This window comes from Pipra filicauda, unplaced genomic scaffold (genome assembly GCF_003945595.2).
Source record: "Pipra filicauda isolate LSUMZ 115617 unplaced genomic scaffold, ASM394559v2 scaffold136_size1984543_pilon, whole genome shotgun sequence".
Lineage (NCBI taxonomy): Eukaryota > Metazoa > Chordata > Aves > Passeriformes > Pipridae > Pipra > Pipra filicauda.
The window spans coordinates 1,546,892-1,568,887 of record NW_024103840.1 but is presented as its reverse complement, the minus strand read 5'-3'; the positions used below and the strand labels follow the sequence as shown (position 1 = coordinate 1,568,887).

Here is a 21,996-nt window from a genome sequence, read left to right as displayed (position 1 = left end):
TCCCTTCTTGGCTCTCCTCTTTTCATGTGTGAGCAACACACTGTGCATCTGGTTTTGTTTAAATTCAAGCATGGCAAACAACCACACTCTGTGAAAACTTCCTACTTCTTCCCATCCTTCTTTATGGTTTGGCTTTTTCTTCTTGCTATTGATATTTGGGAACCTGCAGAGACAAAGTGATGCGAAACTTGGAGGTCTTACAGAGGAGTTTGTTCTAGCAGTGTTTGTGTAAAGCCTTGTGGTGCCACAAAAGCCCCCCAGTTCCATTGCTTGGTTTGCTTTTTTTAAGCTAATTCTTCATTTGCAGGGGTCCTGTCAGGAGAGGGGTAGTGGGGAGATGGATGGGAGAATCTTCCAGCTCTCAACAGTTGGCTGAATTTCCTCTTTTACTGAAATAACATTCTTGAAGCATATTGTAATAATTTATAGCTCTCATAAAAGACACAGGTACTTGTTGGTAAATTACAATCTCTGAACCCAGTAAACCTGTTGGTTCTTCTGAATCAAGTGTGCTTGATGAACTTGTCTCCCAAGTTTAAATGGCAGTAGCACTCACTGTGTACTTTAAAATAACTCTACCGAAAAAAAAAAAGAATGTGTATACAGAGTTTACTTTTTAAAAGGGAAATAAATTGATAGTCATTTGGTTGGGGGATTTACCTTTTTTTTTAAAAACAGTGAAGCATTTCCTGACATGGTTGCAACAGCTAAGCAAGATGTATGTTGAATTCACATGTATATTTAAGTGTTACATGGCTATCCCTGCTTTGCCGCCTACTCAGTTCATGCTGTGACAGACCAAACAACTGCTAAGTGACAGAGCTGAAAGTAATTTTGCAGGTTTCTTACAAACGTGTGAAGATTAAACTCTTCCACCATCTAAAATTAAGGGCCCTTTGTGTTGCATCTGCAATATTCTGCACCTTGTAAAGATGAGGACAGGAAGATTTTGGAAATAGCCAAGAGTAGTAGCACGTCACATCTTTTTCTCTCCATGAAAGTTTGGGTTATCTGAATAGGGTTATGTTGGCCCTAATTGTGAAGTCTAATGCTAACTAGAGATTTCAAACCCACTCTTCTGTGTGCAAAAATGTCAGTGTGAACTCGTGTTGAAGCCATGTAGACTTGATTAGGGTCTTCTTTTAATCTAGAAATCATATTATAAAATACATGTGTTCCCAACAGTTTTAAGAAATTCCTTGTGGCGATTAAAGCAATCACTTGCTCAGAAAATAATACCAGGAAGATATCTAGCACATTTTTACTGATTTTTCCCCTTTTAGATATATATATATATATATATATATATATATATATATATATATATAGTGTGTGAAAGAGAAGAATCAGCAGTCCATCACCAATAGTACATAAATTAAGAAGTCCCTTGATGGCCGATTTAATAATCTAAGTAGTGGTATTAGCTAAAGGAGAACTGGGAAGTAGCGTGTCCACTTACTGCGTAGCTGACTTGCTGCAAGGCTGTCAGGCAGTACTTAGTTATAAATCTTGCAAACTGAAAAAAGCCCACCCTGATAAGATTACCAAGGCATGACAAATGCCAGCTATAAATAGATTTTTGACTTCCTGCTCATCTCTTCTTTCTCCTGCCTTTTGCACTCTGCTCTGGTGTAACAAGCTGACAGGGCTGTGCAAGCTCCTCCAGGTGAAGGTCAGCTCCTGATATATATTTGATCATCATGTAAAGTTCTCCTGTTAGTATGTGGTCCCCATTTTAACCTCTTTGCAGATTCCCCCAATTATCCCAAATCACTTTCACATGGAGCTGAGGTTAAGCTTTATTTCTCTTGGCTTGTCCCTTCTGTAGCAGACACTTCGTCTTCACTTTGAAAGGACAAAGCGATGTTCAGCTGCCTGGGCCTGCGCCCAGCATTTGATTTATACATTATTTAATTTCCTTTAGAAAATTGGAAGCAGAACTTTAGGAGTGGAAGTCAGTCCTTTTCATTTGTTTAAGGATCTTTTAGGGCTAATATAATCATCGATAGTAGATGTCAGCATGATTAGGGTGACTTAAGGTAAAGCAAAGAAAATTGAATACCAAGAGAAATTCTTTCAAAGTGGAGAGGGTGCCAAGATTTATAGCTGTGCACAACATCTGTGGGTTATGAATTGTGGCATTAAAAAAGGTAAATGGGAAATCATCGGGTTTTTGAGTGACATGTTGAAAACACCTGCCTCCCCTGGCTGCACAGCAGGCTGGGGCAAGAAAGGTTTGCACCCTTGGTGTTACATCTGCAGTCGTTTCTTGGACCGTGGGTCTCTCTGGAACTTAATTCAACCAAGTAACTAATTCTGCAGAAACTCTTCAGTCAGTCCGGAGGTTTGCGTTTGGGCTGACTCTGCATTCACTGCTGCAATTAGGTCTGCACATGCCGGGAAGTGACTGCCAAGACAATTTGAAAATTTCTCATGCAGTGGAGTCAGGAAATTAAAAATTAACTCTGGAAAGGACATCATATAATATTTGGCAGTGTTGTTTGAGCACTGTGTCCTCTGAAGGGTGGAAGGTCTTCGTCTTACCAGAAAAAAAACCCCAAAACTCAAACGTATGAGAGTTAAAATATGTCTTCCATGGGATTTCGAATGATCCACAGCTGAGGGAAATATCGGAAGTGGAGAGGCCTGTGGCATGCATGTGCTTATGGATACAGTACGACTTACTTGTGGCCTTTAATTTAGCCAAATAGCACGTAATGACACAGAGTGAGAGTGCCGCGTTGCTCCAGGCTCTGTGGTGCTACAGCTGCTCTTCCTGGCATAGTTACAGAGGGGCAAAAAAGTCTTCAGTGCCCGAGTGTTGCTGTGATGCTGCACCCATTCCGACTTCCAGAGTTATGAATCTGATTTGTAAGTCACTTGATAAATAGGAGATGCTCATTACAGCACGAGAGGGGCTTTCTTAATCACATCTGTGCTGTGCAACCTGCACTTTCTGATACCTGTGAACACACTGAGGTACCCTTTGGGCTAAAACACATGCCTTCCCAAATTTGGGCAGCTGAGGTAAGTACCAGTTGTATGGTGCCACACAAGTGAAAGGAGGGAATGAAATCCAGTTTCCCTCTGACATTTCATGCTTTTAAAGCTTGCTCACGCCATACAAAACAAGTGATTGATATCACGGAGTCTTCCAGAGACCATGAAAAGTATTAAATTTGATGTCAAGCAGGAAATGTTAAGAACACCTCCTGATCTTTGCAATGCTGAATCATTACGAAGCTGAGAGAAAATAGCATTTGGGTTTTGGTTCAGTGTGGAAAACTGTGCTTCTGTGGTAGCATCCTGTACATGCTGCCTTCATTCTTTTGATCACCTTTTATTGTTTTTGCAGAGGGGTTAATACTTTTCTGTGTGAGTCCTACTGTCTGTGCATCTAACATAAAAGGAATAAATATAATACACGAGGAAGTGGAAAATTCATACTTTCTCATGCACAGAGGCAAATCCTGAGCAAATCTGAACTGAGGGATATTAAGGATCTGTACAACCCATGGTACTGGTGTGGTTTTATTCTCATATTCTCATTTTATCCTTCTTCCCTTCTGCCAAAAGCCCTCCCAGCCCACGGCTCCTCTCTATCTTTGCTATTGATCTCCATAGCAGTTGTTCCCTTTATCTTTCTTTCCTCCTTTCTCTTTGTAGCTGCTTGGACAATTCCTTTGGATACAATTCCTTTCTCTAGTGGTGGAAACTGGATGGGGAGCAGAATTTTTTCCCTGATAGAGTTTAGTCTCTGGTAGGTAAACCAGCCCCACAGCAGGAGGCAAAGAACCTGATGGTGACTTCAGTTCATAAGTGTCCCTCAAACCTCGGGATCACTTCAGGATAGTCCTGCACTAACGTTCCTTAGTGGCTTTTGAGGGTTTTTTAGTTGTGATCCTTAGTTCTGTTACAGAGGTTGAAATGCTGTTAACCTTAAAAAGCAAAGCTAAACACAACATGGAGGAAGGGGAAGGAAGCCTCCTCTGCTTCCCCCTATGCATATTTGCAAAAATGTTTAGGGTAAATTTTGCATATAAAATGTCTTTGTTAAGAGAAGTGCAAGTGACCCATTTTCTAAGTCTTCATAGTGATGGAAATTTGCATTACATTGTCTTGCCTAGACAAGGAAGGAGGGGGAGAAAACTCAGGAGATCAAGGAGGTTTTCACAGTAACATGGCACAAACTGAGAAGGAGTTTATGAATATGAAAGAAAAGAAATACCTTTACTGACTTTCTCTTCAATTAAAACATACCCATTGCATAAATCCTTAACTAAAGGTAAATGTTGGTACACCACTTTTCTTGTTCCGTATATTTACATCATTCATGGTTTCTTTTCTTGCTATAATTACTTCATTTCTTTCCTTGCACGAGCAAAACTTGCATTAAAACTTAAACAAGTTCTTTACCAGCCTTTTTGCTTCCTCTTTTAGGAGTAGTGACTGTACATGAAGGCATGTAGCTGTGGCTGACAGCCTTGCTTGATAGGTCTGACTGTCCTGCCAGCCGTACTCTGCCTCTCTGGAATACAGGCATGCAGTAGCCCTCTTCCCTGATTTTCCTGGGAAACATGAGCAGCTGGGTACCATGGGAAGCTCCAAGAGGTAAACTTAGAAAGAGCCTGAAATTCCTCTAGCATTCTGCTGAGGAAATAGATACTCCACAGGAGACATCTCACACCTTCCAGGAACTGAGAACCCAATAAATAAAAGCAGGAGGGCTTCCATTAAGGACATTATTCATCTTGCAATCTAAAGGCCTTATGTCCTTTCTCTCCAAATGTCTTTTCTCACCTCCTGCCTCAACTCAGGATGTGTATTCGTGTGTAAGTAGCCATACAGAGACCCAGAAAGTATGTTGTAGGATTTGTGTGTTTTCTATCCGAATTGATAGAAACACTAAGTTTCCGGAAGATTTGCCATTATTTTTTAACTGAGTTTGCTTTTCCTGTATTGTATTACGATAGCTCACATGTAGATAACTACAAATACAGTTGCTATTAACCTGCTATGTAAGATCTAAATCAGGACAATATTTGCCATAGCTCCAAAGACAGGATGAAAGGGAGAGTTTGAATAAACCCATGAAAAAAAGGATTTTTTGCTTTCCTTTTTTTGCTGGGTGGATTCAGAAGTTTAGCTACCTTTAAATGGTGATATAATGTAATAGAAATGCTGCCAGAGCTGAAAGGAGATGAAAGACAGTTCTAGACTGGCTGTGCTCTATTGAGCAAAAAAAAAAATATTTTTAGGGAAGGGAGGGCACTTCTCCCGATTCCTTTTGCAGAATCACTTTTATTTGCTTTGTTTTGATAGGAGTCTGAGGCCTTTGCTGCTCTCCCAGGTTAAACTTGAGAAAGGAAAGGCATGAATTATTTTCCAGTGGAAAAGAAATACAGAATATGTTGGAATATCACTCAACCTCATATCTGTCTGTCTTGAAATCTGAACAGCAAGCAGGCAAAGGCAACGACTGCTTAACACCTGCACCCTGATAGGTTTCATAAGGTAGAAGCTGCCAAATCTGTTTTGTAGGTTTGTTGTTTTTTTTTTTTTTTTTTTGGAGAGAAACTCATGTCAGCTGCAGCTAATGATGTCCTCCCAGTCTTCTAGTTTTAAATTTTTAGTTGCATAATTCAATCTGTCTTGCTGGCGGCGTTCGGCAAAATACCACTGGCTCTGTGCACAGGTCCTCTGCAGACTGAGTGAGAACACAGTATTCTCTTAATTACTTTTAATTAAAATGAGTGCATGCACACACATACACATATAGAAAGACTGTTTTTCTAGTGGCTTGGCTTCCTTTTCCTCACTGAAGGGAAGAAGTTAAACTTTCTCATTAAATGTTTATATAAAAATGAAATAATTCTGAGGTTAACCAGAAATGCAGCATAATCTTGTACAGAAACATGTGTGTGATTTTTTGGGGGGTTGGTTTTTTTTTTCAGTCGCACAAATATAGCTGAAACTTAGAGTTGGCAGAGAGTGCTGTTTAAAAATATTTAGTCCCAGCGTGTAAAAACTCGTTTTGTTATGGAATTCCTTTGTGAAAGGTGTAGCTATGCCATGTCTCTGCCAAAGTGATGGGAGCCATATCGACAGAGAGCATCTTGGAAAATAGCTGCATTTTGGGCTTGTAGTTGCAAATGTAAAATTGGAATTTACATGTTTTATATATTGCTTGGAAGGATACCACATCTAGTAATATTTTTTAAGAGAGTGGAAAGGAGAAAAAAGAAAGCTTGCAGATGGAGTCGAAGCCTTGCTCTGTTAGAACATGTCGGGATGAGCAGAGGTATGTGTGATGACACTGAGCATGTACCACTGAAAGCTCTGCTTTATTCTCTTTAGCTGTCATCATGTGCTGTAGTTATGATACATACACTTAATTTTGGCTACATACCTCATCCTTCCCTTCTCTGGGCGTGTTTAAGCTTTATAGAATAATGAGAGCTACTGATACATGTGATAGCATCTGCTGCACAGGCACAACCCATGCTCAGGTTTTGGTACCATGAGAGCAATTAAATGCAGCATTTTGCTGTCATTCTGTCTCATTAATTGTTGCCACGATGCCATTGTCCCACAAGAGCCAGTTGCCTGGCTCAGCCCCAGGCTTTGTGGCACCGGGTGACCACAGCAGGTGGACAAGGTGAATCTGAAACCTGGCCCTCCTGGCTGAGAGGAGGAGGGAGCAGAAGGAGAACTTGGCCTTTGCTGTGGCTGCTGTAGAAAGGGCTGAAGGGGAACCACCATCTTGGTCAAATCAGATGTATTCAGGTAGCACAACAGCTTTAAGTCCCTGTGCAGCACCTCAGGTAAGCTGTGGACACCTGCATGCACATCAAGCCACAAAATTACACAAATAAGCAAATGCTGCATTAAATATTGAAGATTTGGGGTGGACTGTTCTGAACTAAGGTCACTTAAAGACTTCATTTAAGGAGCTGGTGTGAACAACACCTTACACGTCCTTAACATTAAAGAAATCAGGAATGGCAGAGATTGTTTGCTCAGAGACAGAGGATACACATAATCATAGAATCACAGAATGATTGGGGTTGGAAGGGACCTGAAAGACCATCTAGTTCCAACCCCCCTGCCATGTGTAGGGACACCTTTCACTAGACCATGTTGCTAAAAAAAATAATACATGTCCTTTTTATTTAAGAATTACCAAGATGCTGCTTCCTCAGTTTTAAAATAGATGATCCAATGTCTGGTCATATTGAATGTCTCTTTAACAAGGCAGAAAAAAGTCTCTGTTTTTATAAAAAATAATATCTAATTGTAGACTCTCATTGCAGAGGGTGGCTGCAATATGAACTCATCTGTTCCAAGGCAATGTTCATAAATACAGAGCCATATAGATGGGAGTGCTTTAACTTGAGGAAAACTAATAACATTTTAAAACATAGCTGCTTAGAGATCAAAAATCCTCTGGCTCACTGAGGCACTTGTGTGGCCTGTGAGGGCCTTGCACACTTTAGCTGGGAAAATTTTATGGAACAACAGTCATATACTAAGTAAAGTCACTTCAAAGCTCCCATGATAGGTTCAGTGTATGAATCTGAGGAGTGAGTGGATACTGTATGAAAAGCATTATGCTAGTGTACATTATCATTTTCTGGTTAGAATAGATTATTTTCCATTTGCAAAATGCCCAAATGTATAATTATATCATTTTGCCCAGAGAAGCTGTGGATGCCCCATCTCTGTAAGTGTTCAAGGCCAGGTTGGATGGGGCTTGGAGCAACCTGCTCTAGTGGAAGGTGTCCCTGCCCACGGCAAGGGGGTTGGAACTGGATTGTCTTTAAGGTCCCTTCCAAACCAAACCATTTTATGATTCTATAATCCATTTAAATCTACAGATCGTAGAATTGACTGGAATGAAGAGATGCACATACAGGGGCTATTCTTTGTCTTTCAAAGATTAGATCAAAATTTATCACAGGGTGATCATAGTATTGGAAACTTTTTCTTCTATACCGGACAAGATTTGTAGGTATCTGTAAGACTTTCTCTGTGCAGAGAAATGAAAAAAGCCATGAAGAGAAAAAAGGCTGTGTTATCTTGTCTTTCATGGGTTTACACATGAAACAGCAAAGCTGAAACACGAGAGAAGTATTAAACTTCAGCTTTTTTGAACTACCTCAAAAACTCCACCTCCCAGCCGTTACGACTCTCTCTTTAGCCATTTTAGAGAAAAAAAATTGATATTTGTGACATGTTAAAATAGCACTTTTATCTTTAAATGTACCATATTGTACAAAGGTATTGTCTAGGGCAGGTCTCCTCAGTATCTCTCCATTGCCGCACTCCTCCCATGCCGACTGGTGCTTGTCAAATCCCCCTGTGAGCCCACCTCAATACCCCAGCAGCAAGCTAAGGCTTTTATTTTTATTTTCTGGATTAGTTTTCTGATGGTCTGGTGCATTGAATCAGTTAATGAAAGGGCCAGCTTAGGCCGGAGCCAGCACAAGAGCGGGGTGGGAGCCACAGCCGGCAGCGGGTGGTGGCTGCACAAAGGAGAAGGGGGAAAGAGGGGCCATGGGGTCCCACACTCTGAGCAGGAGTGACCTGCTGGGAGTGGCACAGACCTCGAGGTATTTACATCTCTGCCCAGCACTGCACTGAGCCTCCTGCAAATCCCTTGTGGGAAGTTGTGCGCTGCTGGAGTTGCATTGAATTTTTTATGTCAGTTTTAGAATACAGCCAGCAACCTTTCCCAGCTACTCTCTGCCTGCGGAGCATCTTCTCCTGATTTGTTTTTTCACTTTGGAGAGGTATCCATGCCCACCTTTTCTCTCAATCAGGTGACGGCCCTGAGTCCTGAAAGCTTTCCAACTTCCCTGTTTTTGTGTCTATTGCTCTCACAGAGCAGCTCCTGACGCAGGGGTAGGAGGTGCCTGACGCGGGTAGGAATTTGCCTGAGTGAGAAACAGATGTCCTGACCCAGGAGTTATTCATGTCCTTTTAAAGCTCCCATGTATGAAGCTTTTATCTCTCCTTAACTGAGCAAACTTCCCAAACCTCTCCCCAGCCTCCCTTTGAGGCTGCCTGGCAGGCGGGCACCGCATGGGCGCTCAGCCTCGCAGGTAGTTTTCATCCAGGAAGCGCCCCAATTTGTGCTATTCACAACCCCCAGGGTACTATTCTGTTTCCAGGCTCCTAATCCCTCTTACACACACAATCCCTTACAACTTTAACTGGCGGGGTGGAGGAGCAAGTTAAAAAGGAAGGAAAAAGGAAAATGAAACACAATGTACAGCCAGGCAGTGGCTGCCAGTTACGGGGCACACAATCGACACCAGCTGCAAGCCCAATTAAACCCCACATTCACAGGTGTTCCCAGCACACTCGGCGCTAACAAAACCACTTTCTTGAAAATACCTAAGGCTTTAACACAGAAGCTCGTTTCTTTTTTTTTTTTTTTTTTTTTTTTTCCCTTTTTTTTTTTTTTTTTTAAGATTCTTTAAAGCTATTTAGAGCACTTTAAATACAAAGAAGCTGAAAAGGACTTTCAGTCCACGGGAAAGAGTTGGTGCTTAATGCCAGAATGGGGAAGAATCGGCCGGGCTGAATCATCCAATGTAACCATTGGTTTCGGGAGAAAGATGGGTTATGCTGAATGCTGTTTATTCAGGGAACAGAAACTGGTGCCGGGCGTTTTATTGTTGCTGGGAGTGAAATGGGGAAGGGGGGAACGACTAGGTGTAAATCCACATCTTCTGGGGACTCATCATGGTCTGCACTGTGGCTGTGAGCTTGTGTGTGGCTTCGCTTCTTACCGATCTGTGTGTGTGTGGTTCAGACAGCAAATTTTAATTCTCCTTCCCTCCCAGGGTAGCTTGGTACTGTTGTCTTTTTGACTTTGAAGCAGGATTCTAAAAGTTGTTTATTTTCTGATCTTAAAGCACTCCTACAGATGATAAATCAGTCCTCTAAAAAAAATAATATACTGTTTTTCATACATGAATTCAAAATTATTCTCACGCTAACAGATGACTGCAGACAGCAGATGAATGCATAGCTCAGTAACTTGCTCTCACTTCATTGAAAATGCGAATTCTATTTGTTAATCTTTCATTTATAATGATAATAATGATCAAATTAGGGGATATTGTGGTACTCGCAGGTTCAGTGGCACTCCGCCCCACCTGGCTGGCTCTTCATTGCTGCAGTAGCACCCACAGTGTAGTTACAGCTTAATTACCTGGTGCCTGGTCTGGTGCTGTGTAATCACTGTTGTTTCTGACAATCACTTCATGTCTTCATTACTGCCTTAGCAGTGGGTGCTGAAAGCCACTCTGTATTCAGATGCAGTCATAATATCTATTTTGTCCTTCCGTACAGCGAGCTGCAGTTTTGCCTTTAGAACAAGTCTGGGACATTTTTCCTATTCCTCACAACACGCAGAGATCCAAAAGACTGGTCTTCTATTTGTCTTTTTTGTTTGTTTGTTTTTTGGTTTACTGAAAAGGTAAAAATGGTGATCTCTTGTATTTGTATTTGAAATTCTTTAAGAATTACCTTGCAGGTAGGTAATGTTGGCTCTCAGCATTCATTTACAGAGGCAGGCAGAGGCTATGCAAGCTGCTAAATGCAATGGGGAAAAAAGAAAATCGCCCAGGCTTCAAATTCACAAGTATCCAACCTAAATTCGGTATGGTCACTTGGGAAAAGATGCTGGAGGCAGCGTGGGTAATTTTCTGAGAAAAATCATCTCAGCACTAACACAGTGATAGGAAAGGAACTGCGAACAACCCAAGGACACAGCTACGGCCTGGTGTGATGTTGTGGCGGCCAAAAGGAGAAAGGATTTAAGGAAGTCATTGGAGAAACTCACCAAGGATAGGCCTGTTGCAAGGCTTTAAAACTGATGATCGAGATGTAACCTCTGGATTTGGAGTGCTGCTAAGCCTGGGAATGATCCATACCTTGCTGCAAAGCTGCAGGTCTTCTTCCTTTGCTGTCAGTCAGCCCCTTCTGCTGCCTTCCCTCTTTGCCTCACTTGACCCGATCTAGAGAAATAACATTTAAAAACCCTTCAGTTGCTCCACCTGGTAAGAAATGTCCTAATGTGACTGTGACAAGAAATATCCGTGAAAAACCAGTGACCTTAGGCCAATAACATGGCAGATTTCACCAGATGAATTCACTCTCACGTCACTGTGGCTACACCACTACTTGTGTTTGCTTTCCACGAGTGATTTAGCTTTACCAGCTAGTGAGAATGCTTGCGAGGAGGGGTTTTTTTTATAGTTTGCATACTTGTACAAAGGAAAATAATCAAACTTGTCTTGTTGAATCTCTTACCTCAGAAACCTGATCCTCTGGGTTAGCCAAGGAATGGAAACAACACCATGTGACTCTGTGACTGGACATGAGGGCCCGAATTTTCAACACTGTACCATAATATCTGCTGTTTATTGCTCAACAATAAAAGATTTAGTCCACAAAAATTCTGAGTGCAGCCAGAAAAGAGAGAACAATAATTCATGCCTTAAAATTCTTTCATTGTCCCTTAAAAACATCTGACATGCTTTTGAGAAGCCACAGACAATCTAGTTTTCTGCTGCTTCCTCACACCTAGTGGTTTTCAGTTATCACAGAATTTATGGTTCGGTCTTTAGGAATAAAATTAAAACAAAAAAAATCCTTTGGAGGTTAATTATCATCACAGTTACTACCAACAGTGTTGTCAGAGCATAGAGAAAACATGAGAGCATCACCAGAACTATGAGCTTATGGGCAAATTCCTCCTGGGTGTATCTGTACAAATGAAATGGGAAGAAATAAGACTGACAGCGGTGTCCTTTCGTTTTTGGATTTGCCAACTTGGTAGTGTTTCCTTCAGCTTCTCCTCCGGTAAAACATAGCAGCTCCTAGCAACTCTTGTTAGTGACACCCTGCTTCATCATTTTGATGCTGTGGGTGGGTGATGGTCTCAGAGAGAACAGGGTGGTCAAAACCTGCTGTACTGCATTTGGGTTTGGTTTTTTTAATAAAGGTCTCTTCATTTTGTGGAAAACTTGTCCTTACTGCAGTATTTATCAAGGGGAAATGGACCCTTCTTTTGAATACCAAGAGGGGTTCAGAGCCCAGGATGCTTGGGATCTGTTTTTCCATCCACAGTCTTTTGAAAGAGTGGTAGGCAGGGAGGGCGGGGGGTTGGGTTTTTTTTCTTTTTCTTTAAGTAGCTTAACATTTGTGTTAGAGGTGGGGACACAGTCACACTGTCTGCCTGGGGAAAAGCCTGCACGGAAAGACCAAGGTTAACTTTCTGGATGATGTATTCCTTATCTCCACAAGAAGCTGCTGCACTAAATCTCAGCTACTCTTCCGTGTTGGGCTGTCTCTGAAGTCCTGAAAAGCATTAAAATGCGTAACAGCAGTGTTTAGCTTCGCTGCTCATTAGAACAGCACAGAACTAATAGTAATATTGTTGTAACTTGACAAAGCCATCTAAATCCATGCATGTTTTCTTGTGAAAGCTTCCTAAACATGCTGCTAAATCCCCTAAAAAGCTACTAAACGGCTTTGGCAACCATTAGCAGAGCATAAGCGGGGGAACTCCTTTCAGTAAGTGAACAAACAGAGAAAATATGCTGAATAGCCGGACAAATGTGTTTCAGCTGGCTCTTTCATTTACAGATATAAGGCAGCAGTCAATATCAATCACTGTTTTCCCTGTTGCACTGGAAATCACAATATCTCTTTTCATTCCACAAGCTCCTTTCACCACAGTAATGTGTCTTTGGAGTGACACTGGCATCAGTCTGTTTCCGCTGTCTGAAGTCCAGAGAGCTTAAAAACACATTGCAGGGTATGAGACCTTAACCCTCCTCCCCTTCCACACACCCGTCTCCTTCGAGCCTTCCTTTCGGAATTAATTGTTTTTACTTCTTTCCCAGTGTGAAGCTGAGAAAGAAAAGTGCCCACAGAGCCTGGGAATATCTGCTCTTGCACTTTGGGGACCAAAAAAACGTGTGGCTGGTGTTTGGGGTTTGAATTTATCAGGTGTTGTGGGGAGTTTAACACAGGGCAATACGATTAGCGAGTTAATTTGCAACATGCTGTAATATGAAAGGTAATGTTACTGCGGTTTGAATTTCGAGCTATATCCTGTTTCTTGGATGTCCTAATCACCCACAACCTCATTTATTAAACAAAAAAAAAAAGTTGGAAAAGCTCTACTTGTCGGTATCTGGCATTTGGAGTGTGTTGATGATCTTGTGTTTGCTTTCTTCCTTTCAAGTAATATATTTAATAATAATAATAATAATAATAATAATAATAATAATAATAATAACACTATGTGGTTGTGTTTATTGTTTCTTTGCAGATAACAGCAGTCTGTAGAGAAGCAGCTCTTCTGGCTCTCCAGGAAGACATCCATGCCCAGTCCATCATGGGGCGGCACTTTCGGTGCGCGCTGACTGTCGTGACCCCGAGGATTCCCGACTCGTTAATCCAGTTCTATGCAGATTATCAGCAGCAGAGTGGACTGCACACGCTTTAATACACACACGAATTCACACACACTGTGAATAGCAAATTTCCTTCATAAAGCTGTCAGAAGCCAAAGAATTTTGTACTGTGAGTGGAGTATCTAAAGTTAATTAAATGCAGAATTGTTGTAATAGAAGTCTGCGTGGAAGTTTTGAGTGTAATAGATATTGTCCTAAACTCCATATTTTACCATCTCAGTGGTATAAACTGCATTTTACAGGTAGTAAGATTGCTGATTTAAGTTAGTTTATCTCAGTGTATATCCGCGTATAAAAAAAAATTATCAAATTCTGAACTTTTGGGGGATTCTTGGCCCTAAAGAGAGAACCAACAAGTGCCATTACTGTCTTCATTTGTTCCTGCCTCAGCCACAGTTTAATCCCAGGGACCATCCCAGTGAGGCACAGACCTGGGGAGTGGCCTCTCTACAAAAAATGCTGAAAATTATTGTGACTCTTTTGATTTATGATCTCCAACAAAGCTGCCAAACAGGCTTTCCGAGATAAAGCTGAAGTATCCTGATTGATTACGGCCAAACATTTATCTTTGGTCTTAACTAACTCCTGTTCAGACATACTGGCAAGTAGGCACCCTAAAAACCGTCCATCCCTTGACTAACCTGAACCCACAGCGAAAGATTTTTGTTTCTGATGTTTGTTTCCATCAAAATAAATAGGAATGTTGATTGGTAATTTAAAGCTGGCCACTTTAAAGAATGCTAATTAATGAATAAGAAAACCTCCTTGCAAAAACTGTTACAAATGACCACAAAATACTTGGAGGATGGATAAAATCTTTTCGAGTTATTTCTTTGTTACGTTGTCTTTTGAAACGGTGACAGGTCCTTGTGGGCTCTCTGCTCTTGCACTCAGGATGAAATGCAGTTAAGCAAACTGATATCCAGGGTTTTTTCCCCACAACAGAAAGACTGAGCTTTTCCATTCCAGACATAAAAAGTAAAGGGAAAGGTAAACCAAAACCAATCCAAACCTTAAAAAAAAATTAAAAAAAAAAAAAAAAGTGACAAGAACCTAAAATTCAGTGGGTAATTCTGTGTTTTCCTGGTGTTTTGCAGGTAAGTAGAAGAATTTACAGGTCAAAAATTTATTCAAATCCTCCTTTCATTTGTTGAAGTAAACAAGAAATGACATTTCAGGCTTTAGGTAAGGTTATTTTTTGGGGTTTGTTTATTGATGGTTCTGAAGACTTTTCTTTCCTGCAGCCATTCTGTATGTAATTATTTAGAAATTTATATAATTTTATGAGGAATTTGTATATCAAAGAGGTATTTCTACGTTATTTATTTATCAGTATGAAATTTAAAGAGTAATTTCTTCACCTGGGTTATGGCTTTTCCTCTCCTTATTTAGTTCCACATTGTACACAGTTTGTAGCTTTTAAACAGAAATCTGCTATTTCTAAATGACCACTTTTCTATTAGTTTTATGCTAACCTATTGTTTCTGTAATTAGCATTTAATTTTACCATCACTGACAAGGATTAAGGGATGAGGAAAAGCAGGTCATTTACTTAGTTCAGCTGATGTATGTGCAGGTTTTTTCTTTTTTTCATTGCTAGTCTCTTTAATAGTCCAAAACCAGAGGGAATTAAGAAAATTATAAACTGGAAAAGTTGCCTTGGAGATCAAGACTGCAACTGAAGCTACTTTAGTCTTCTTTTCTAAATTCTCTGTACTCCAACTTGGAGTTCAGGATGTGAACCATTTATCACAACCATTACATTTTTGATGTTTCCAAAAATTAAATGCCATACCTTTATCCCCTGGCACTTTACTCTGGTGTCTGTTCCCGAAGGGAGGAAAGAGAGACTGCAGTTTTTACTGCCAATAGTGAATTCTGTTTGTAATTTTGTAGCCTAAAAGTAACACTCTGCGATGCTCTATATGAGTAGCAAAACTATACGGCCAGTCCTTTGGAAGTGCTCAGATTTATTGGGAACATGCACCAAGGCATGAATGTGAACTGAGAAGCTGCAAGACAGGCAGGTAGGAGCTGGCTGGCCTTTCCATTTGTGGACTCCTGCTGCCATCAGAGGGAATTTTGCACGTTGAATTTTAGGACATTTAGGACAGAAGGCTGGCCCACGTCTGTTGTTTGTGCCTTGGGAAAAAACCCCATCCCTGCAAATGTTTATCCTCTCACCCGCATGGTACCACATCTGTGGTACCAAATCTCGTGATACACACCTACATGCCTGAAGCGATTTTGGATGCAGGAAGATCCCCTTTTTTTCCTTGGGCTTGTGGAATTTGTTTTTTGATTTTTTTTTTTTAAAGTAAGGTATTCTTAAAGAAAAAACGTAGGCGATGACAAATTTTTGAAGTCCCTAGGTGTCTGTTGCTCCCAAAAGTTCTGTTCGGAAAACTTTGCCAGTCTGGCACCGCTCAGGATCTTAGTCCATCCCAAGCCACTGATAAACTGAGATTTAAAGAAAGGTACAATGACTCCCCATCTCATTCCTAATGACAGAACGCCGTTATCATGGACTAGCAACTTGAAACCCACTTGTCAGAATTCTGAAAAAATAACCAAAAATTCATTTTTGGTCAAAACGCACCATCACTGTAGTCCTTTCATAATCCAATTTGGCGAGAGCTTTTGCACCCTGAGCCTCTCATTGGAACTTACTGATGAGGGCACTGTAGGACAGAGCACTCCAGAGGCATCTCCCATTGGCCTGTCATTTAAACAAGTGGGTTTTAGCTCAGAGCTGAACTTTTCACAGCGTGTTTTACTGAACACATCGTGCCTTGGCTCTGAATCAAATCTCTTGCAGTGTGAGGCTGTATAAGCCTGAACACCTCTGTGCTGCAGAGTGAATCAAAGAGAGGGGTGTTCTCTCATCTGCTGGGTTAATCACTGTTGTTGTTTGGGTGTTTCTATGAGATGTTATTTTAATAAAGTGATCAAGCCTCAGTGAGCAGAAGGCATCTGAGAAGAACATCTATCTTTCTCCCATCCTCTTTTTAACTGAGACTTACTTCCTAGACTTCTTTACGTCCTTTAGAAACGGAGTCTTTTTGCTGCCTGCTATTATCTTTTGGAGCCAGTTTTTGGCCCAAATACTGCTTGAGTTGCAGAATTGTTACCTTTAAATCAAGCTTTCCAATGTTTCAGGCACATTTTGTTTAAATACAAAAATCTACCTTTTTCCTCCAATGACAACATCTTGCAAAATGGCATAAAAAGTCTTTTGACAGGTTTGCCAAAAATGACCAGGAGAATATTTATTATCAAAATGCAAAAATGTCTTCACTTAAAAAAAAAAAAAATTAAAAAATCAGTCCTGTGTTCTCCTTAATGCACAAAACAGATTTTCACTGCACGTACAATATACAATTCTTAATCCTGGAAAAAGAATGAAGTTTATTGTGGGTAGTTTTCCTGTAGTCTCTGAATGAGAGCAGAACAGTTTACTCAGCTCAGGTGCGAGGGAAAACATCAGGGACAGAATAAAGATCGTTTTCAAAGGTGGTTTTTCAAAATCATTGAATTTAGACTTGTCAGCCCTTTCAAATATTATGTCCTTAAAGTGGATTTTTTTTGTGGTTTGTGTATGCTGGCTCTTTCCTTTTAGCTTCTTTACTCATTTTAAATGTCAGAGTGTGGTGATTCCCCTTTGGAAACTGGGCATGTGCCAAACATAATGCTCCTGTAACTGAGCATCCATCCATTAGTGCTGCAGGAAGGCTGAGGGTGATGTTTCCTGGTGAAGGAGGCCTCAAACTCTGCTGATGGGGTGTGGAGAGGGGGAAAGAGGAAGCCAAAGTGTAAATCTGGTGTTTTGCCCAGGAAGATGAAGTTCAGTGATGGACACCACAAGTTTGTGGGCAGAACTGTCTCTCCCTCTTGCAACAGGTGAGTGTGAGGCCTCACCCTGAAGGCTTTTGTTTGTTCCTGGCTCTGCCAGAGAAAACAACTGATGGGTAGGTGAAACAGTATTGCCAGGACTAGAAATGCCAGTGCCTGGGGGTTGTGGTATCCCAATATCTAGTGGTAGCTAGGAGAGAACTAAGGAGGAATTGTACCTGGAAGATGGAGTCACGCATGTGCCTGGAAGGCAGGCACCCACCGTCGCAACCTTGGCAAAAGCCCCTGGGAGAACTAGTGAAAAGCAGGCATAAAGTACTTGCCTTGCTTCCTGTGATCCCAAAGTTGGGATAAAACTAAATGTGTTTCCTCACCCTTCTGAGTTTTAAGATGACTCCTGTGCTGATGCAGTCAGGGCCATGGGAAGTGGCTTGCTGGGGGAGCAGAGGTACTTTTGGAAAACTGGTTTTTACATTGTGACCCTTTTGTATTTAATATTGTTGTTCTAGTTGCAGTGAATTGCAATAATTTTTGTCTCCTACGAACCCCAAAATCTTTTGCTTTTGCTGGTGCCTTTTTTATTTTCTTTGGCATGAAGGAAAACACCATAGCTGATGTAATGTGTGCGATTTGATAAGGAGCTTTCCCGAGGGAGTAGGTGCAAGAGGCATGTAGGATTGCAGTTGTAGTTGGGCATGTTTTGCATGGCAGGTTAACATCTGGAAGACACATATTCCAATTGAAACCTACCTCTAATCTTGGGGTTTGTGTCTGCTGTTTCTGCTACCTGTTCATTCATTAATCTTCTCTGTAGCCTTGCGTTTTCACCAGGGCTTTATACGTTGTGTGTTAAATATTTTAAATGGTGTCATTCTTCCCTGCAGTCTTAAATCCAACAGCTCCAGAGCCCTGCTAGGAGAAGGAGATGTGTGTTTTCTCTGTGGTGAGGGGGAGAGAGGAGCCCCGCTCTGTGTTTGCGTGGCAGGCCTCCAGCAAGAGCGCAGGTGTTGCAAGAGGAGGCAATGGCAACCAGATGACATTCCTTCCCCTTGAACTAGTGTGGAGCCATTGCTCAAACGGATTGTGGGTCCAGCAGTTGGACTGGATGATCTTAAAGGTTCATTTCCAACCTAAATGATTCTGTGATTCCTTCCAACAAAATTTCAGGCTAGTGTGTTGTCTGCACGTGCCTGTGTAAAATCCATGGCAATAGAGCTTGGGTTCATCCAACTGAAAGATGAGAGGAGTAGAATCACTCTTGGCAAACATTGGAAAGATACTAGAAGATGGTCCAGAGAGTGATTTATCCTGGCTGAGAGCTAAACTACCTTTCTGGAGGTGCTGAAGGGGCAGCTGATGTCAAGAGAGGCCTTAAGCACTTATCTAGAGAAAGTGCCTCGAGGTAGATGAAAGGAATTGAGAGCAGCAACTCTCAAAATACTGAGAAAAATGTTTTATCAACTTGTGCAAATATATCCTGTTTGCATAAATGGTTCTGGAAATGCCATTGGTATCTTCCTCTCAATACCTGTGTGTGTGTGGGATGGCAAGGTGCTCTTAACCACACACCCCCTGATTTTTTTATCTTCTTTACCAATACAGAGGAGTTTTCACATCCCTCTTGGGTAAAATGGCTCTGCATCAGCCAAGTGTGGAAAGGGCTTTGATAACCTTCAAGGTGAAACACTTGTCAGCTCTCACTTTATCCAGGAACGGATTATCTGGGCTGTGGAATAATGAGGTCATGTCTTTCCTCCACACTGCTGGCAAGAGCTTCAAATTTCACACAGGGGCAGCTGCTTACATCAAGCCTGCTCTGCTTAATGCTGCTTAAAGCTACCCCCCTTCTCTGTCAGCGAGTTTTCCCCAAACTGAGGGTGTGAAATGTGTTCACACAGCCTTGTTTGCAGGACGTGTGAGGGGGTTTCATGGTGCTTGGGTTGCTGTCTTGCCCCAGAGTTGGTTGGGTTGGATGCAAGAGTGCAGGATGCAAGCAGCAGAATGATTTGTGTGTGCTGCTGCAGCAACAAACAGTGCCTGTGAGAGATGTAGAGAAGGATTTGGTGGGTGGCTGGACCAAAGCCATGCAGCTCTTTGCAGGTGAGTGTCCCATCCTCAGCTTGCTGCACTGCCTCGGGTCTAAACCTGCAGCTTTAATGCAGAGCTGTTGCACTGAGAGTGGCCACGGACATGAAAGATCCCTAAAGCACACAAGTTGTGGGTGTTAAAGCCTATGGGTGCTTAAGTAGATTAGCAAACAAACAAATCCTTTAATATTCTGGAATGCTTCCTCACCACCTAAGTAGGGATTATTCCACCAAGCCAGCAAATTCTACCCTTCTACCTAGTGCATAGTCTGCCTTGCAGATAACTGTGCTCTTTAATAAGCAGTTCTTTTAGGCTAAAAAAAAAAAAAAAAAAAAAAAAAAGAAAAATATGAAAGCATATTGCTTCAAGAAAAGTACAAAAATGGCAGAGACACCTGTTAAAAATGTTCAAGACCTCGTGAAAATTGAGGTTACTACAGTGCTGGCAGTAGCACACCTAGGATGCTGCACCAGAAAGGTCTCTACAGGAGAAAAACATCAGTCTTAAAATTTGTTTCATGGAACTCTCCACCCTTTTTTTGTACAGATATGTGACATAGCTCACCCACCACTTTCTTCCTAGCACTGTAAAAATCTTGGTTAAACTGTCAGCTTTCTATCTGAAACATGTAGAAACAACCGGTTACCTTGGTCTGATTCCGCTTCCAGGCTTTCATCATCTGTAATTTTGGTAAAAAGCTGCTTTTGTTGATGTGTAATGCATCATAGTAACCGGTTACACTTTTACTACAAAAGGGTGTTTTATTTTCCCGAGGGATGAATAGTAATCAAGGATCAGCTGGTAGTGCCAAGTGCCTTGATAACACAATTGGCTGCATACAGCTTTGTTAGGCCCCTTCCTGCACTTGCCAGGGAGACTTAAGAGAAGATGTTGGGAGAGCTGTTCTTTACCTACTTGGCTGTTGGGGAGCTGAATTTTGGGATCACTTTGTCTGCTGGGTGAGAAGGTAAGCTCCTGCTTTGAGCACGTGAAGCCCTTACTGATTAATGATGGTGAGGGGAGGGCGGGAGAGGAGAACAGATAGAGAGCATGCTTGAAAATAAACATGTGATTTGGGAAAATTACCCCGAAATTAATCACTGTCTGATTTTAATGTGGAGAGGTGAGGGGGCTGATGGAGTTGGAAGGAGACAGAAAGTGGGAATACTGATTCTAATCACAGTAGGGGCTGATTTGTGTTATTTTGATGCTGATTTAGGTGAGCTGGAGGAGGGCTACAGTGACCCTGGCCCTGTGGTAGGAAGTGTCTCACTGCTAAGCACAGAGTGGAATCTCTCTTTGATCTCATTAACCCCATCAGCACTGGATTAGCAGATGTGTTTCTGGAGCTTGACTCTCTCAGACACTTGAGGTGTATAGAAGGTGGCAGAGATTACTTCAGTAGAAAAAGGTAAGACATAGATTCTTCTCTTCTGAATTTTTCAGAAAATTTAGTATCTAGTAGAGGTATCATGAGGGAGGAGGGGAAATGTTCCCCTTTTCTCAATGAGAAGAGGATATGTTGGGAGAATAAAAATCTAAGAAAAAGCAGGGAGGAAGAGAGAGGAGTAGAAAACGTGTGGACAGTTTCCTCCTTTCTTCAAAGTCTGCTCATTGTTTGTTTCTGAACTCCACAAGAAAAACAATGAGATGGAGAAGAAGGAAAACCCGCAGCAACAATAACAGGAAGAGCATCTTGGAGATGGTTTTGCACAAAGGTGGGCTTTATGTCTTGCAGTCAGTGCTGTTAGGACTGGACTTAGCCTGAATTTTTTGGGAATAGTCAATATCCTTAAGTGCCCTATAATTTTAAGCTGGATTTATCCTAATGCATTGTCTTGGGAAGAAGGGACGCAACCACAGAAGCTGAGACCAAGCTGTGCAGATCACTTTGAGATTTCTGATTAAAGAATAGAATATAAAAGTAAAGTTCTGTGTTAGCTCTAAAATTCCACTGTTACATCAGTTAAAGATCCCCCTTCATGACCTTCATCGTGGTGTGTGTGAAGGGAAAATAATGGTGGTTGTGGCTTGCTGAGACCCTCCAGTTGTAGCACACTTGTGCTGTCTTATGTGAGGGCTGGAAACAAAGCTCATATACTAACCTCAGATTTTTAATCTCTGCAAAACATAATTAACTGTTTGAAAGGGTGGTTGGAGGGTTAAGCTAGGAAGAATAGACTAGTAGTATAATAACATCTATATTAAAAATAAAAAAAAACCCGAACCAACCAACACAGATGTAACGTGTTATATAATCTGAGTTAAACTTGCTCTGGGAAACCCTCCAAGAGCCAGTGTCAGTCTCCATTTTGTACAAGTCTGTACATAACCTCTATAAGAATTCGTGTGAAGTTGGGTGGGGAGACAGTGAAAGAAAAAGTCAGAACAGAATGTAGCCTGACCGAAGCCCTTCTGTGGCGGCGCGCTCAGAGCAGGGACGGAGGGACGTTTGTTCCTTCGCGGGTCTTTCCACCTACCCACCCCCTCGGCACTGGTGGTTTCCAGAGCATTGTCCCTGGCAATGAGCTTCCCAGCGCCATTGCATCTCACTCAT

At 41.6% G+C, this 21,996-nt stretch overlaps 1 protein-coding gene across 2 annotated transcripts in view; it reads left to right on the top strand.

The window, feature by feature from the left end:
* Positions 1–19,696, top strand: part of SPATA5 (spermatogenesis associated 5) — a 173,515-nt gene extending 153,819 nt beyond the window's left edge. The window contains exons 16-17 of one of the 2 annotated variants that reach the window (XM_027741612.2): positions 13,355–13,608; positions 14,597–19,696. In XM_027741612.2, coding sequence (XP_027597413.2) covers positions 13,355–13,531 — 177 coding nt within the window. In that variant the 3' untranslated portion in view covers positions 13,532–13,608; positions 14,597–19,696. Of the gene's footprint in view, positions 1–13,354; positions 14,220–14,596 lie in introns of those variants that run through there. The other variant, XM_039378368.1, reaches the window with a different exon arrangement.
* The last annotated feature ends 2,300 nt before the right edge of the window (positions 19,697–21,996 follow it).